Source organism: Corylus avellana, chromosome 2 (genome assembly GCF_965113065.1).
Source record: "Corylus avellana chromosome 2, dhCorAvel1.hap1.2, whole genome shotgun sequence".
In the NCBI taxonomy this organism is placed as follows: domain Eukaryota; kingdom Viridiplantae; phylum Streptophyta; class Magnoliopsida; order Fagales; family Betulaceae; genus Corylus; species Corylus avellana.
In genome coordinates, this window is record NC_142491.1 from 22,076,431 (window position 1) to 22,092,473 (window position 16,043).

The 16,043-nt window shown below is 33.1% G+C and overlaps 1 protein-coding gene across 1 annotated transcript; it reads left to right on the forward strand.

Moving 5' to 3' along the window:
• The first annotated feature begins 9,121 nt into the window (after positions 1–9,121).
• On the forward strand, positions 9,122–11,925 carry LOC132167355 (transcription factor HHO6-like). The gene is given in 6 exon segments (XM_059578301.2): positions 9,122–9,700; positions 10,037–10,269; positions 10,411–10,801; positions 11,156–11,232; positions 11,382–11,630; positions 11,632–11,925. Coding segments are annotated over 6 exon segments (1,218 nt in total). The 5' UTR covers positions 9,122–9,486; the 3' UTR covers positions 11,686–11,925.
• The last annotated feature ends 4,118 nt before the right edge of the window (positions 11,926–16,043 follow it).

Genomic DNA, 16,043 nt, shown 5'->3' on the forward strand with positions numbered 1-16,043 from the left:
AAAGTATTTTTGTTCCCTTTGTTTTGGCTTGTGTGGCTTTTAGAATTTGGCCATAATGATCAGAACAATTCATTGCTGCACTTCACTCTGAAGAAGCCTCATTTAATTGGTGAAATGAAAAAGTCACCCCTTTTGGGGTCTTGAGAAAAGATTTGAATGTAACCCTAACAAATACTTATCATTATACTGTACCCTGTAGGTGACAAGCATGAAGTAAGAAAGGGAAGACATGCACCATACTCATCATGATTAACTTGAGCACATTTCATTTCCTATGCAATGGAATTCACATAAATTAAAAAGGGAATATATACTCTCTGGAACAATGTTCATGACGCATGCGTAAATATCTCAGCAATTCGGACAATAAATGTAAGAAAGTTAATATGGGATTTTGACTAGGAGTAGTAATTCATGTTCTTGTCGTGTCAAAGCATGAGTATAAAACTATATAGATCAACCACAAGTACTTTAACCTTCTAATTTTGTACTGGATTTGTGTCGGATTCGTGGGTTATGTCAAAAATTGCCAATCATATGTCACATGTCGGATTCAGGTTATGTCGAGATATGGGTATAAAACTGTATAGGTTAACCCTAATCCGACTCATTTAATTGAACGGATTAAGACTCTTCAACTCTAACCTTTTAATTTCGTATTGGATTTGTGTTAAAAGTTGGCAGCCCGCATAATTGTTTGGACAAGTAGGGCTCATAAATACTCTTTCATATTTGCTGTCCAAATTTCGAATGGCAATACTGAAAGAATATGGTAACAACACTAGACTGATAAATACCGAGAAAAAGAAATAGATGATGATTACACTTTGGAGAAAATTTAAAAAATAATAATAAATAATAAATAAATTAAAAAAGGGAGCTTTATGTGGACCATTTAGAAAGAAAGAAGTGACTGAGGAGTCTAATTTCAAGTCTCTCTAATCTCTTGCTCTCTCAAAGGGTTGAAATTGTAAAGGGTAAGATGAAAAGAATAGAAGAAATGATGATGAGGGCTGGCAGGTTTGGGAGAGGGCCAATAAGTGGAATTCTTGCAAGAGCAACAATAATGCCACTCAACAACTCCCAAAAGTAGACAAAGACACCAAAACCCTAAATGACAATAACAACCTCAGAAAGTTGCCAAAAACTGTGAAAACTCTATATATATATATATATATATATATATATATCTCCCAATTTTTATTTTAAATTTTTTAAAAAGATTCCAACTTGACAGCACAGAAGAGAGAGAAGAGAGAGAGAGAGAGAGAGAGAGAGAGAATGGGGACAAACGATTCCCTCATGAGGAGGTCACACACAAAGGCCATGCGCAAGAGCTTGTCATCACGTGAAAGATGCTTTGAGGGTGGGTGATAAGGATAGTCTATGTCTTGTTCGAAAGGCTTTAAATAAGGTATCTTATTTTGTTCCTTGGATTCAATCAATTTGTTTTGTAATTTTCTTCATTGAAAGGGAATTTTGCCTTGTTCACGGAATCCTGTACAACATTTTCTCAGCGGAAGTTACGTACAAGGTGTGACCACTATCAATTGCACCTATTGCTAAAAGGTTAACATGCTTCTAGAGTTGCACTATAATATAGATATTTTACAAGCCACACATTTTTCAGCCTATCCTCTCATGTTCGGTACGCGAAAAGACTGTTATAGAAATGAAAAAAAGTTGAAATGAAACGGTTATTCATACTCATTAGTTTGATTGTAACGTTGGAATAGAACACTGAATTAATGGGTGATTTTTGGTTTGGTACGATGCAATATACAATGGTGAACGGAATCATTTTGTAATTCTAATTTACATCTTGAATTTTTCACTTATGCGATATTAAATTGTGATTATGATGGTTTAAGTTATGTTATCGTTTAGTAGTTCGTTTGGCTATTACACTCGTGATTTAGTTTTATTTCTATTGTGGTTGTCGAAAAAAAAAAATACAATTCCGCTGCATTTTAGCATAACAAAATAAATTCACGGACATACAATAACACTTCAGATTATTTACTGAGATCGTTACACTACCAACCCCTAAGCCAACTTATTGGTTAATCTGGGTGCAAACAGGCAAGTTGGGTGGATTGTATTGGACAAAGTTTTCCTTTAAACGGGGTTGGAGAAATTTCCTTCAATCTAGTCTATGAGAGTGACATGTTTCCATTGAACATGTGATAATAGGGACAAAGTTGAAATAACTTTGATTAAAAACTCATATTCATCTCACATGTTAATAAAAAAATGAACACATGTCATTTTTATAGACTAGGTTGAAGGAAATGCCTCCAACCTAGTTTGGAGAAAAACTTTGTCCGATTGTATTTGTAAACAGCCCTAGTAGGCTAGAGTCTTCTTAAACTTGTAATTAGGGAAGGGTGTAATTGGGACCCTCAATTTTACCAATTTGCTCCAAGACCATCCAATTAAATGATGTTGAGTATAAATTTCCAAGGCTATCCCAAAGAGATTTGTTTATTTAATAGTCTTTGTTTGTTTGTTTCCTGGTTTTAATGGTGTGAAATCCCCATATTCTCTTTAGTGGACATTATAGATACCATTTCTTGGATTCTCAAGAGGATCCTCTAAATGTGAGGTCATTCATTTGGGCCATTAATATATATATATATTGGTTGGCTTTGAAGAGATCCCTTCCTCTAGAAGAATGAGTAAATCCCACACTTTTCTACTTACCCAAAAAAGAATTCAATACTCTTTTGTCTTTTGCTTATCTTTTACTTGAATTAATTACCAAAAAAATAAAAATCTTCAATTGACCAAATTTTTTTTAAATTTGGTTGAAAGATCCTCTGACCTGGCTCCAATTCTACGCCATCAATAATTACTTTGATATGAGAAAGAAGATTAAGAGAATCTTATGCCCTTTGACTCTTCATCAAGGGGAATATAAACCCCTTGCCACGCAAAAGAGGCCAGACGCACAACGTGCCCCTCTACTTTTCTGAAGTGTTGAACGGTTTATTCATAAAATATGTATTATTAGGTCTTTTTTATTTATTATTTTTTCATCTCTCTAGATCTCTCTAGATTTATTTATTTATTTTTTTTTTAGATAAGTTTATGCTTTTTACCGACAAGAAAATTGCTGTTGGGTATGGATTAGGCGATAGTGTAGTTGTTACAGATTAATGTGAAAAACAAAAAAAAAAAAAAAGTTCTCGGTATAAAAAAGTGAAATAGTGGTATGAAAAAATTATTTTTTTTTGTTGTTTTGTATTGAATTTTTATAATTTGAATAATAATATGCTATAGTGCAATAAAAAGACCATTTTTGGCCTGTAAAAGTCTTAGGTGGCAAGAGGTCATAGGCTCATTAGTGGGTGGGGCCACCATAACTACAAATGGGGCCTATGACATTTTGCCACCTAAGACTTTTATGAGCCAAAAATGGTCTTTTTAATGCACTATAACATTTCTCAAAAGTGAATGATATGATATAAAAAATAAAAAAAGTTAGAATGTTTTGATGTTATTTTTTTAGAGAAATTGTGCACAAACAGTAACAAAGGGAAGAAAAGCTTTGCCAAACAAAGCCTTAATCTCACTCTAAACCGGTAGAATGCACTCTTATGTAATCAAAATCTAAATAATATAAAATAAAAGTGTTTCAAAAGAAGTTAGCTTTTAATTAGGTTCTATTTGTTTAGATGTAAAATATTTTTTGGAAAACATTTTCTCTATTTTTTTTGGTGTTTAGTAACACCGAAAATCATGGTTAAAACAAAAACATTTTATGTTGATCATGAAAACTTTCTTTAATTTTCTACAAAATGGTTTCAATTTTTTTAAACTGTAAACTATTTTTTGAGTTTGAGCTTCTCTATTTTGCACGTACCTTCTCTCATAGTTTATTCTTTGTTGCCGTCAGAGTTCATCAAAATTCGCCGCGGTGTTTGCTAGAAGTCGCCTGATGTTTTATACCGTCACTAATTTTTTGTACGAACCAAATACCGAAAAATATTTTTAGAAAAAAAAAAAAACATTTTTTTGTTGAAAATATTTTCCAACGAAACATTTTACATTGAAATAAACGTAGCCTTAATTAATCAAGAAAAATGACAAAATTAAGGTTGAACCTTAACTCAACCTAAAGATTTTGTTTTATACTACTTATTTTGAACACACACATAGCTAGCATCAATTAAGTCAGTGTCGTTAAAAATGTTAAAGTATTAATTAAATAATTAATTTTTTTTTCTTAACTTAAATTTTTTAGATAAGTGATGATTTAACATGATATCGAAGCTGATGTCACAAGTTTAAACATTGACTCTACAATTTATTTTCTATTAAAATAGTCGCATTAACTTGTCTAAACTTTTAAAATAAGTGGTGATTTAATACAAATTAGCAATATATATATATATATATATATATATATATATATATATATATATTGCTAATTTGTATTAAATCACCACTTATTTTAAAAGTTTAGACAAGTTAATGCGACTATTTTAATAGAAAATAAATTGTAGAGTCAATGTTGATAAATGATCTGTATCAATAATTTGTCCATATTTTTCTAATATTCTTTTACAAATTTAATAGGTCCACCATTAAATTTGTAATGTCCACCATTGATTTATGTGAGGTTCACATAAGTTCACAAATTTAATAGTTGATTTGTAAGAGGAGATGAAAATAATATAGAAAAAATTATGGGTGAAAATTTAAAACTGCTAACCACTAATCGTATTAACTGCTAACCGCTAACCGCTTTATATATATATATATAGTTTTATTATATATATTTATTTGTATGTTGTGTACAAGACTACAAGTGAAGTGATGATTTACAAAAATTTTTGTAATTTTATTTGTATTATATGTTGTATAGATTCGTAGAAAGTGACCAGCAAAGATTTTGATATATAACAATTTTTAATGCTAAAATGACCATGAAATTTGAAAAGGAAAAGACATTGTTTTAAGTGAGCCTTAAAATCAGCAAAATAAAAAGCTCAGGCCAAAAAACGCGGTTAGTAAAAAAGCGTTATTAGGATGCAGTTAACCGCCTAGGCCGTTGCGGTCAGAGGTTTTAGCCACTAACCGCTAACTGCAACCGCCTTTTCACCCCTAAAAAAATTATAAATTTTTATTCATTGATAAGAAAATAAAATAACTTGTGTAAAAAAATAAAAATAAAAAAAAATAAAAAAATAAAAAATTTTAAAAAAAGGTTAGATATAAGAAAATGACAGTTCAAAATATGAATGAAAAATGGTGAAAATGGTGAAAATGAAAGGGGCAGAATGGGAAACAAAATGCATAGATTCTTCAAGTACAAGCATCCGACAAGACACCAATGGAGATGCGGGAAACAGGAGTGGATCCAATCCAAACCCCACGTTTAAGATAGAATAAAAAACAAATATTTGATTAGAATAATGTTATCCCACAGTCACCAACAAACAAAATTAAATTGAATTTTGGTGGAAGGAAACGAAGACGCAGATTCTTAATTCTATGGAAGAGACGTGGAATCTAACGGCTGTAAAAAGCTTGTCCTTTTTTATTTATTTATTTATTTCTCTCTCTGTTATAGAAAAAGACTAAAGAGCATCTTCTCCTTCTGTCCTCTTTATAATGGTAACGTAGTTGAAATCTCGGGCAATATCGAAAATGGGGCCCTCAAAAACTCCCCAAGATTCCTTATCTCTAAGCCACCCAATTGTTGGACCCGGCACCTCCACGCGCTCTTCCAGTTGCTACTTTCACACGACCCAATCACATCTTGTATGGTGTCCCTGTTATAAATTAATTGTTTTATTTACTTATATTAATTGTTATACGAAAAATCATGTTTCTTCTATTACTCTAAATTTAATTTTAATTTTCTTTTCTTTTTATGAAAAAAAAAAGGAAAACAAAAAAAATTGAAACTTTACATGTGCATGCATGTAGTGATTTCACATGCTACAACAATCTTGCTGAAGTAATCTTAAAAAGATTTCCCACTTAGCACATGTTAGTGTTTTCCTTACATGTTGATTGACATGCTACAAATCTTGCACCATCCCTTTGTGAAAACTAGTTTTGAGTGCTATACGGTATTTCGCACACGCTCACGAATAACGCAACGGATTTACATATTTTTTTTACAATTTGTTGACACAATTGATTAGTAATAACTGATTTAATTGTCCCGTTATTTTAATTGTATGACAGTCGTATAAAACAATAGTCTACTGATTAACAATAGGCGGAAAAAAGCAGAAAGATGTGGATGGTACTTTCTAGTACTTAGAATACATCTACAAATTGGTCCTTTTATTCCCACTTGGCGTATGGTACAAACTTTAAGCCAACTCAGAGATGCCTGTTCCCTTGTGGACCGTGGGGAGCAAATATGAGGAAATAAAGGGGTTTTGGGAATCCAATCAAGAAAGCAACCAAAAATTTTTCTAACCCACCAATTAAGACGAACATGAACCTGTGGGTCACAGAAAGTGGCGATTCCTTCTGGAATCGAGACCCAAAAGCATTGCCCCAAGAACATTGAAGAATCTCTAGCCAATTGTCAAGAATTAATTCATATATATATATATGGGTAAAAATAATATCCAAGTGTTGGAATCCCAATGAACATAGACTGGCCTCAATATTCCTCTTTGGTGGTCTTCCTTGTTCCCATAAAGGAAATGAAAGATTCTTTCATCACCCATAATGTAGAGATGCAAAAACGTGGCACATCATTTTATATAAAATATTAATAATAATAATAATAATAAAAAAACCCGTTAACCTTTTTTTGACTCTGTTCAAGTACTTCTATACTTTTAATATATATTTTTATTTTTATTTTTAAGTTAAAAAATAAATAAAAATGATGAAGAAATCTTTGGGGGTGATGAGTCAGAATATTGACCAATTCAATGGACTAATTCAAGGTTTAGTGTAAAGTTTTTGCACTTATCTTTTTTAACTTTTTCTCCGGGAAAAACTTGCTTTACAAGAGTTGACAGAGTTCAAGGGGCACACTCTTTCTACAATGATGATGTAACCATCCCGTTTGCTTAACAAATTTGTTGCATTTTTTTTTTTTTTTTGTTAATTAATGTGATAAAGAAAAAAAAAAAAAGAAAGAAGATATTTTATTTTATTTTTTTTTTGTGAAAAAAAAATGCTTGGTAATAGGAAAAAGTGAGGTTAATTATTATTATTTTTTGAGAAACGGAAAAAATGAGATGAGTTTGGCGCCAAACACACTCAAACTTTGGAGGGCCGAACTGCATTAAAATTTTTTTAGGCCATCATTAATAAAGTTAAAAAAGAAGAAGATCCGAATAGATTTTTTTTTTAACAAATTTATAGGCTTTTTATTTTTATTTTTATTTTTATTTTATGGTTGGTGTGGTAAGGAACATGTACATAGTTTTTGATCAAAATATGTATGTAATCTTGAACATGAAAATTAGTAATAAGATTGATTAGGAAAAAGAAAAAGAAGAGAACTTATATATATTGCTAAAATTATGCTAGAGACTATGAAACTATCACTTTGATCCTAAGAGGGTAAGAATTGGGAAAACTTTAGGACTTGGTCAAATTTGTTGCAATTAGAGCCTACATTTTACCCTAACCTTTGTCACATGCCTAGTGAGTAGCGACTATATGCCTAGCGTCACATGCTACGTCCAACGGTCCACTAATATTCTTTTCCTTTTCAGGATGATTATGTGAGACTGACTGATTTGATTTGAGGGTACTACTATAAGTATTTTAATTAAATATTTCTCGTGTTTTGGACCTCGCTAATTAAAAAAGAGTTTGAGCTTATATACAAAATTGCAAGGAATGGGGTTAGAATAAAAATTAAATGATTAAATTAAGTATTTTATATTAGTATAAATTGTTGAGATAAATAGTTTAATGCAAGCTCGACTACTTCACTGCCATGTCCAAGGTGAAACTATTGCTAGTTAGCAAGTTATTTTTTCTATCAATACACAAAATTAACAAATTACTACTAAGGGTATTGGCGATAAGTTTGTTACGAATTGACGTGATAAGTATCACGTCATTTAACACGTAACGCTCATTTGCGATTAAAATATGCTAAAAATTATTGCACAACATTTTTCATCTGACCATTGGTTCTTGCTAATCATAGTCATCGATTTTTCTCATATTTTATCTACATAAAATGTATCAATTCTGGTGAAACCTAGAATTGATAGGTGGGACAAGTGATGATTATCTACAAAGATTTTGATATATTCTAGCAAAAGTCTTGAGCATGTCTTATCGATCACTTTTGATCCATCTATTAGCACCTAATAGGAAAGCACTAACATTGACACTATTTCAGATATTTTTTTATTTATGGGATGAAGTGACAGTAAAAATCAGCTACTTACTTTTCGTTTCTTTTTTTAAGTCTTTGTTGATTCAAAGAGTAATTTTTACTGCCACGTCATTTTAATCGTATAACAATAGTATATCAGTCTACTAAATAATATTTTTCTAAAAACATTTCATAATTACAGGTATAGGGAGCAGTTGAATCCGACTTTAAAACCCCCGACCTCACAATTTAGAACAACCCGTCTTGAATGATTAGTTTTTACTTTTTGTTACACTTCGTAGAGATAGAGAGAGAAAAAAAAATAATCACGTTCTTCACATTGTTCGTCGAGATTCGAATTCTTAAATTTATTTATCCGCGTGATTACGCGGAGGATAATTTAAAACACTTTAATTAGTCATATATACCGTGTTGAAAACAAAAAAATGAATCCATTCTTGGTTTTTTAGAATGACTATAATAAGAATATGTTTATATTTACTCAAAACGTAAACGAGTTAAAAGCCACCAAAACTAATTATCCAACAAAGTAAATCCACAAAATAAATAAATAAATAAATAATAATAATAATAAAAACAACTCATGACTTGATAAACATCTCTCATTTATCACCCAATAAAAACCCTCTCGTTTTTAGAGTCAGAACCGCTACTACGCGTTTCAATATATAAATAAAAATATATATTATTGTAACTTACCACGCTTCGAAAACAGCCACGTGCGAAAAATTGTAGTCCCTTCAAAGGGAATCAATGAAGGATTTGGAACAAGAAAGCAACCTACCATATGTGTACGGGTCGACCCGGATTGGATGCTGAGTGGACTCGGAGATCCCCTCGAGTTGCGGTGGATTTAATACGCGACGACGCGAAAGTGACTTTTTGTGTAACCCGTCGAAACTCGGCGATGTTCTCTTCCTTAACAAACAGAATCTTCGCGTAGAAATTTCAACTTCGATTTTTTTTCCTTTCCCATTACCCCACTTTTTTCTTTTTTCTTTTCTCTCTCTTCTCCCTCACTATATAATATATGTATATATCTATTGGCAGATCCTGAGTGTTTTCTGTATTTTTCTCTGGGGGTGATAAATATTTATTGCAGAGAGAAAGAAGGGTGGGGAGAATAATAGGGAGAAAGATTGGAAATGGGTTCGGTTCCACCGGAGTTGAGCTTGGATTTTAGGCCGACGTTTGTGCCCAAAACGATCTGTGATTTTCGAAGGGAGGTTTCCATGATCGGGAACGTGTCGGAGAGGGCGGCGAGGCTGGAGGAGTTCGTGAAGAGATTGGAGGAGGAAATGAGGAAGATCGACGCGTTTAAGCGCGAGCTTCCTCTCTGCATGAATTTATTGATTGATGGTTGGTTTTGATTTTCTGCTTTTGTTTTCTGTGATGATTTTGGGAATACATATGGTTTTGGAGATGGGCTTTTCTTTTTAAGAGGATTCTGATGTATGGGCTTCTTCATGTTTGTTAGTTTGACTTAGATAATGCAATTTTGGAGATGGGATTTTGGGTTTTTATTGTTTATGCATCTGTGTTTTTTTTTTTTTTGGTTATATATGGAAATTCAATTGTGGCAATGAGTTTTTGGATTCCAATTCTGAGATGGGTTTTCACTTTTGAACATGTTGATCAATAAGTTTATCTGTTATTTTAATAATTTTTCTTTTCTGTCTGTGTGTGTCTTTGCAGCGATTCGCCATTTGAAGGATGAGGAGTCAATTCAATGCACTTCAAAAAATGACGTTCAACCAGTGTTGGAGGAGTTCATACCACTGAAGAAAGATTGTGATCGAAATGAAGAAAATAAGAAAGAAAAAGACCACAGGGATAAGAAGAATTGGATGAGCTCTGTGCAGCTCTGGAACACTGATGATTACCCCTTTACTGATGGCACCAAACAAAATCCCAAATTAGACACTAAGGTATAAAGAAAAAGAACTAAAATATTATAACTTCATAGACCCAGAAACGTCATGTGAATTTTTCTTTTTGTCAAATTTAATTGCTAATTTTTGAGGCAATCTGATTGAGATAAATTGATGTTTTTTATTTGGTTATGGCAGAAAAATGAGGAAAAGAATGGCTTAGGAAGCGAGGATCCATTTTCCTCTTGTAGGAACAGAAGTGAAGGCAGGGGATTTATGCCATTCAAGTCGTGTTCGGCTTTTCCCGTGGCCAGTAAGGAAGAGAAGGAGGAACTGTCGGTTGATGGGCTTTCTCTTCTCACGCCGGGGATTAAGAATCTGAGGGAGGAATCGGGTGCTAATGGTTCGAGAATCGGCAGTAGCAGAGTGGTTTCCTCCTCTGCTCCAAATGCAAATATACGGAACGGAGCACAGCAATCGCAGCAGCAGCAGCAGCAGCAGCAGTCCTCTAGGAAGCAGAGGAGGTGCTGGTCACCGGAGTTGCATAGGCGGTTCGTCAGTGCTTTGCAGCAGCTTGGAGGCTCACAAGGTTAGAAACTGAAAGTAAAATCGACATTAGAGATTATATGAGTTTGGATGAAATTCCCTTTATTGGGCTTTTTGCTTTTAATGATATTTTGATTACCTATAAAAATAACAAATTTGTTCGACTTGAGGCCACTTTCATCTCAAAGATGGAGATTTTGGATATGAAGTAAATTTTCCCACATGATAAGATATAAAATTGTATTATAGGGAGATTGATTTAGAGGGAAATAGTGTTTGATGCATAACATCCATGGATCTCTCGAAAGCTTTCTGTGCATACATAGCTGTAATAGATTGCATTACTCTCACTTTTGATATGAAAGGTTCTAATTTGAACTTTCTGGATCTTCTACAGCAGCCACGCCAAAGCAAATTAGAGAACTGATGCAGGTTGACGGGTTGACCAATGATGAAGTTAAGAGTCATTTACAAGTAGGTTCTTAATTTTCCTTTTGCCCTTTCTGCTATATTTGGTTGTTGGGAAGAATGAGGATAATGGGTTTATTAAAGATTGAGATTTTGACTGGAACTTGAATTTTGATGATGAAAATTGATTCAAGGTTTTTTTTTTTCTCTTGCAGAAATACAGACTTCATACTCGAAGGCTTCCAGCTACTGGGGGAGCTTCCCCTGCAAATCAATCTGTTGTTGTTTTAGGAGGTTTATGGATGTCCCAAGATCAGTATGGTGACTCCTCTAAGGCATGTAATTCCCAGTCTGGTTCTCCCCAAGGTCCCCTCCAGTTAGCTGGAAACACTGGGGGGACTTCAACCACAGGGGGTGACAGCATGGAAGATGATGAAGATGCAAAATCTGAGGGCTATAGCTGGAAAAAGTCACATTCAGAAACCTGGAAAACTGATGTATAGAGTTCATCCACCATGAATTTTGCAGATAACAAGTATACATGGGAGGAGCTGATTACTACACAAGAATATTACATTATACATAAAATGAGAAGGATCTTGAAAGAGTATGTGAAATTTTGTAGGATTAGCTTTCCTTCTGTCTCATATTTGAGGAGTTGTTTTATTGCGGGATTGGTACATGAATTCTAAGCTAATCCATGCCTTGCATGGAAAAAAAAGGAGGCCATTTTTCCCATATCATAAAAGCTCTTGGTTACTCCAATAATTTCTTGAAATATTTAATATTAGTATTTCAGTATGCACTTTTATCCTATTCCCTGACGTTTGAAATCTATTTGATGGGCATTTGTGCATTTTTGCCATTTTCTGAAGTTGCTTAAGGGGTCAAATAATTCATTCTCCATAGCCATGACAGAGAATTGCCAAGCTCTTCTCAAGTTATTACCAGCTCAGAATAATTATCAGGGTTTTGCTTTTCTGAAAACTACAGATCCCAACCAAGAATTTATCAGGAGAAAGTTTTGGTTGGTCCATCTAAAAAGCTTGTAAAAAGTTGGTTCTGAGGAATATTGGTTCCTAAGATTCCTGCAACTTCAGAATTCAGATCCTATGGGCTGTTTTTGAATGAATCCCAACTGTTGAACCCTGTGATAAGATTTGATTAAATTTGGCACTTGAGCTGATTTAAATAAATAAATAAATGTGTTGCATGTTTAAAAATTATTACTCAGATCTTTTGGGATGATTCTGTCTTGAATTTTTACTGTTTTTGTTAATGGAATGGGTAGAAACGTGTCCTCCTTAAATGATTATTTCAATATTCCAAATTCAATAGGTGGGGGACAATGTTTAAGTCGTACAAGAAAACAGGACAAGATCCGGACTTATCTTTCCATAGAATATAATAGGGTTTGTTCCTTTCTTTCTTTCTTTCTTGTGGTTATCCTCAATCTTACTCCAATGAAAGCTCACCACAATTTCAATACAGCAACTTAAAGCCCTGTTTGGGAGAAAATGGATTCCTTTGATAAAACATTTTAAAAGTGCTTTCTGTTATTTATTTATTTATTTTTTTTTTTATGGCTGTTTTTATTTTTTACTAAAAAGCAAAAAGTTAGCCTAAAGCGCATTGTCCAATGAGTTCTTTGAATATTTCCAACCTAAGCCAAAAGGATTGCAAGCTTAATCCTCCATGCTTCATGTATAAAATATGTTGAGTGGGAGAAGGTTCGAGAAAGAATAAGTAGGCACATATGGGAAAGGCATTTGTCAAATCCAGTATTACGTGCACGTAAGACACAAGTTAGGGTTGTTACATTAGCAGTTAATGACGAGACACACCGTGGTGCACACAAATCAAAGTGGATACAAATTTAATGTTAAGGATATCAATTCTACTAAACCCGAATCTGCCCTTTTTAGTCAATCTGATTTGCATGATATGATGTCCACGCCTTCAACCAACATCTAAATCAAAGTGGATACGAATTTAATGTTAAGGATATCAATTCTACTAAACCCGAATCTGCCCTTTCCGATCAATCTTATTTGCATGATGCCATGCCTTCACCCAACATCTAAACCAAAATCTTCAATCTTACTATTTTGAGAAATTACTCATTTCCACAAAACAAAGTACATGTATCATGTATATGAAAAAAAAAAGGTTTTGAGGAATTCATTAGCCATCACATTATATGGTTGTGAGGAGGCCAGCTCACCCAATTATGTGGTCTCCAAACAGGGACTAAGATGGGTCAAATTATTCAAAACCCCAAGATTTCATCCCTTTACCTAACCCAGCCATATCCCACTAAGAAAACACAATCAATTTTTCTTTTCATCTCATGCATGACAAAACAGTCACTCTCACAAGCAAAATAATAGAGAGAATCTTGTAGACAAGATATAATGAAAGGAGCCCACATTGATAGGTCCACTTTATATATGGTATAGATTGTTTTGTTTTGGTGAAAAAGAGTGAGTGAAAATGATGGAACCTCTCTTATCAACAATTCTTTCTCTAAAATAGGATAATTTATTATTTTATTTATATTCCAATCTAATAATTAAGTATAATATTCTTTCTCTTATTGGTAGATAGATTAGGGAAATGAGAAGAGAATATATTTTAGTAGGCAAAGTCACATGGTAGATGAAGCAAAATATATGCAATTGGTCCCACAAAGAAAACTAGTCCTATTGAAGATTCCTTCAAAGGCTAGACCCTTTGATTGGTAGGTATGGAAATATTAAAATGGAAAACACTACAATAAAAAGGACATTATGTACCCAAAGGGACAAATGTAGAAAAGAATTTGGTGAATAATGCCAACCAGGCAACCATCAACACCTCCCCAAAAATATTTTTTCTCCTGGCTTCTACCTGAGAAGATATCAAATTCCTGGATCCATCCAAATGAAGAATAATATGTGTCTGTTAGCACCCCAAAATTAAATTAAATAACCTTCCAACCAAAACTTCATGTTCAAATCTATTATCTTGGTTAATATATATATATATTATCGGTTCTTCGATTATGACTAAAGTACTGGGTTGGATGGTAGTAATTAAATAATTAAATTTATGATTTTCTATCCGTTTAAACTTTTAGGATAAGTAGCGAGTTAATATGGTATAAGACTAGTGATAAAAAAAAAATGGTATCAAAGTAGATGTCATAAGTCTACATTTTGATCATTTAGGATGGTGGTTTAATGTCCTAAGAAAATTCTCAAAATTATTAGGTAAACACTAGGGCATAGGTTCAAATCTCGTAATGGGAACCTCCATGCCTAATAAGTGTAATCTATTGATGCCTTGGTGCCTGGTGGGATTGGATAGGGTTATGGATTAGTCGGGCTTGAGTGAGCGTATGTGGTTCCACCGTTTAGGCCTCTCTTGTGCGGCTCTCAACGGGTAGGTGCTACTATAGTCACGCTCGACTAAAATAGTCATAGTTGGTGATCTCTTGCCTGCCTTTTTAATTAGAAAAAAAAAAAAGTCTAAATCCTGACTCTATAATTTAGTTAAATATTCTAAGTGTTGTGTTCCATTTGTTAAGGAGATAAAAGTGTTAAAGTATTTATTAAATAATTTAATTCACTATTTTTTATTAGTTTAAATTTTAAAGATATTGAGTCATTGACAATGTGAACTTAGTCAAATCCAGAGAAAATTTTCTCCAATAAGTTTCTCAGAGACGAATCGTTTTACCAATGGTTGGGCCAATTTAAACTGGGCCCAACAATACCTTAAGAAACCCAGCTAAAAGGGAACGCAGGCTGGACTTTATGGTAATATCTCTTTTCCACGCCCCATGAATTCTCTTTATCCGACCAATTTCAAGGAATTGGCTTCCCTCCAGTTTTCCCATAACGTTACATATCCTGTTGTCTGATATTGGACGGTCAAGATTCAAACATTAATTTTTTAGGACAAGAAGTCGGCCTTTTCTTTAGATCAGAATCATCTCAATTTCATTTGAACTAGTTAGTTATAGTGGAGAAGTATTTTTGTCTTTTCACTTTTTGAGGAGACAAAAATACCCTCTATTATAACTAATTGAATATTATCCAGTTTAAATGAAATAGAAATGATCATAATTCTTTTTATTTCAAGAGTAACCGACTTACCGACATCTCAAACTGTGTTGAGAAGAGTCTTTCATCCGGTCAAGGTCAACCCAAGAGTTTATTGTTGTCCCCCACCATTGTTCCCAAGTAGGGCCAAAAATAAATAAGCTTGTTTGTCACACCATTTCGAATTGGCTCGAATAAATTCGACTAAGACTTAATTTATTTAATAGGAATAAATGTAAATTAAAATTAGTTTATGTGATTGACTTAAATTACAAATTACTCCATGCAGTATAAAAAATAATTTAGAGATAAGGCCAAAATAACAATTTATTGATAATAAAATCAATTTTCGTCAATAACTTATCAAAGTCTATCAGTTTGCCAAGTCATATCCAATAAAATCAAGAAGTCGGCCTTTTCTTTGGAACATGATACTCTTAATTTTATTTGAACTGGATATTATCGAGTTAGTTATAGTGGATGAGTATTTTTGTCTTTTTATTTTTTGAGGGGACAAAAATACCTTCCACTATAACTAATGAGATATTATCCAGTTTAAATGAAATGGAGAGGATCTTAATTCCTTTTCTTTCAAGAGTAACCGACTTACCGACATCTCAAATCGTGTTGAGAATTGAAGAGTCTTTTATCTGGTCAAGTTGTCAAGGTCATCCCCCAATTGTTCCCAAGTAGGGCCCGAAATAAATAAGTTTGACCATTTCGAATTGGCTCGAATAAATTCGACTAAGACTTAATTTATTTAATAGGAATAAATGTAAATTAAGATTAGTT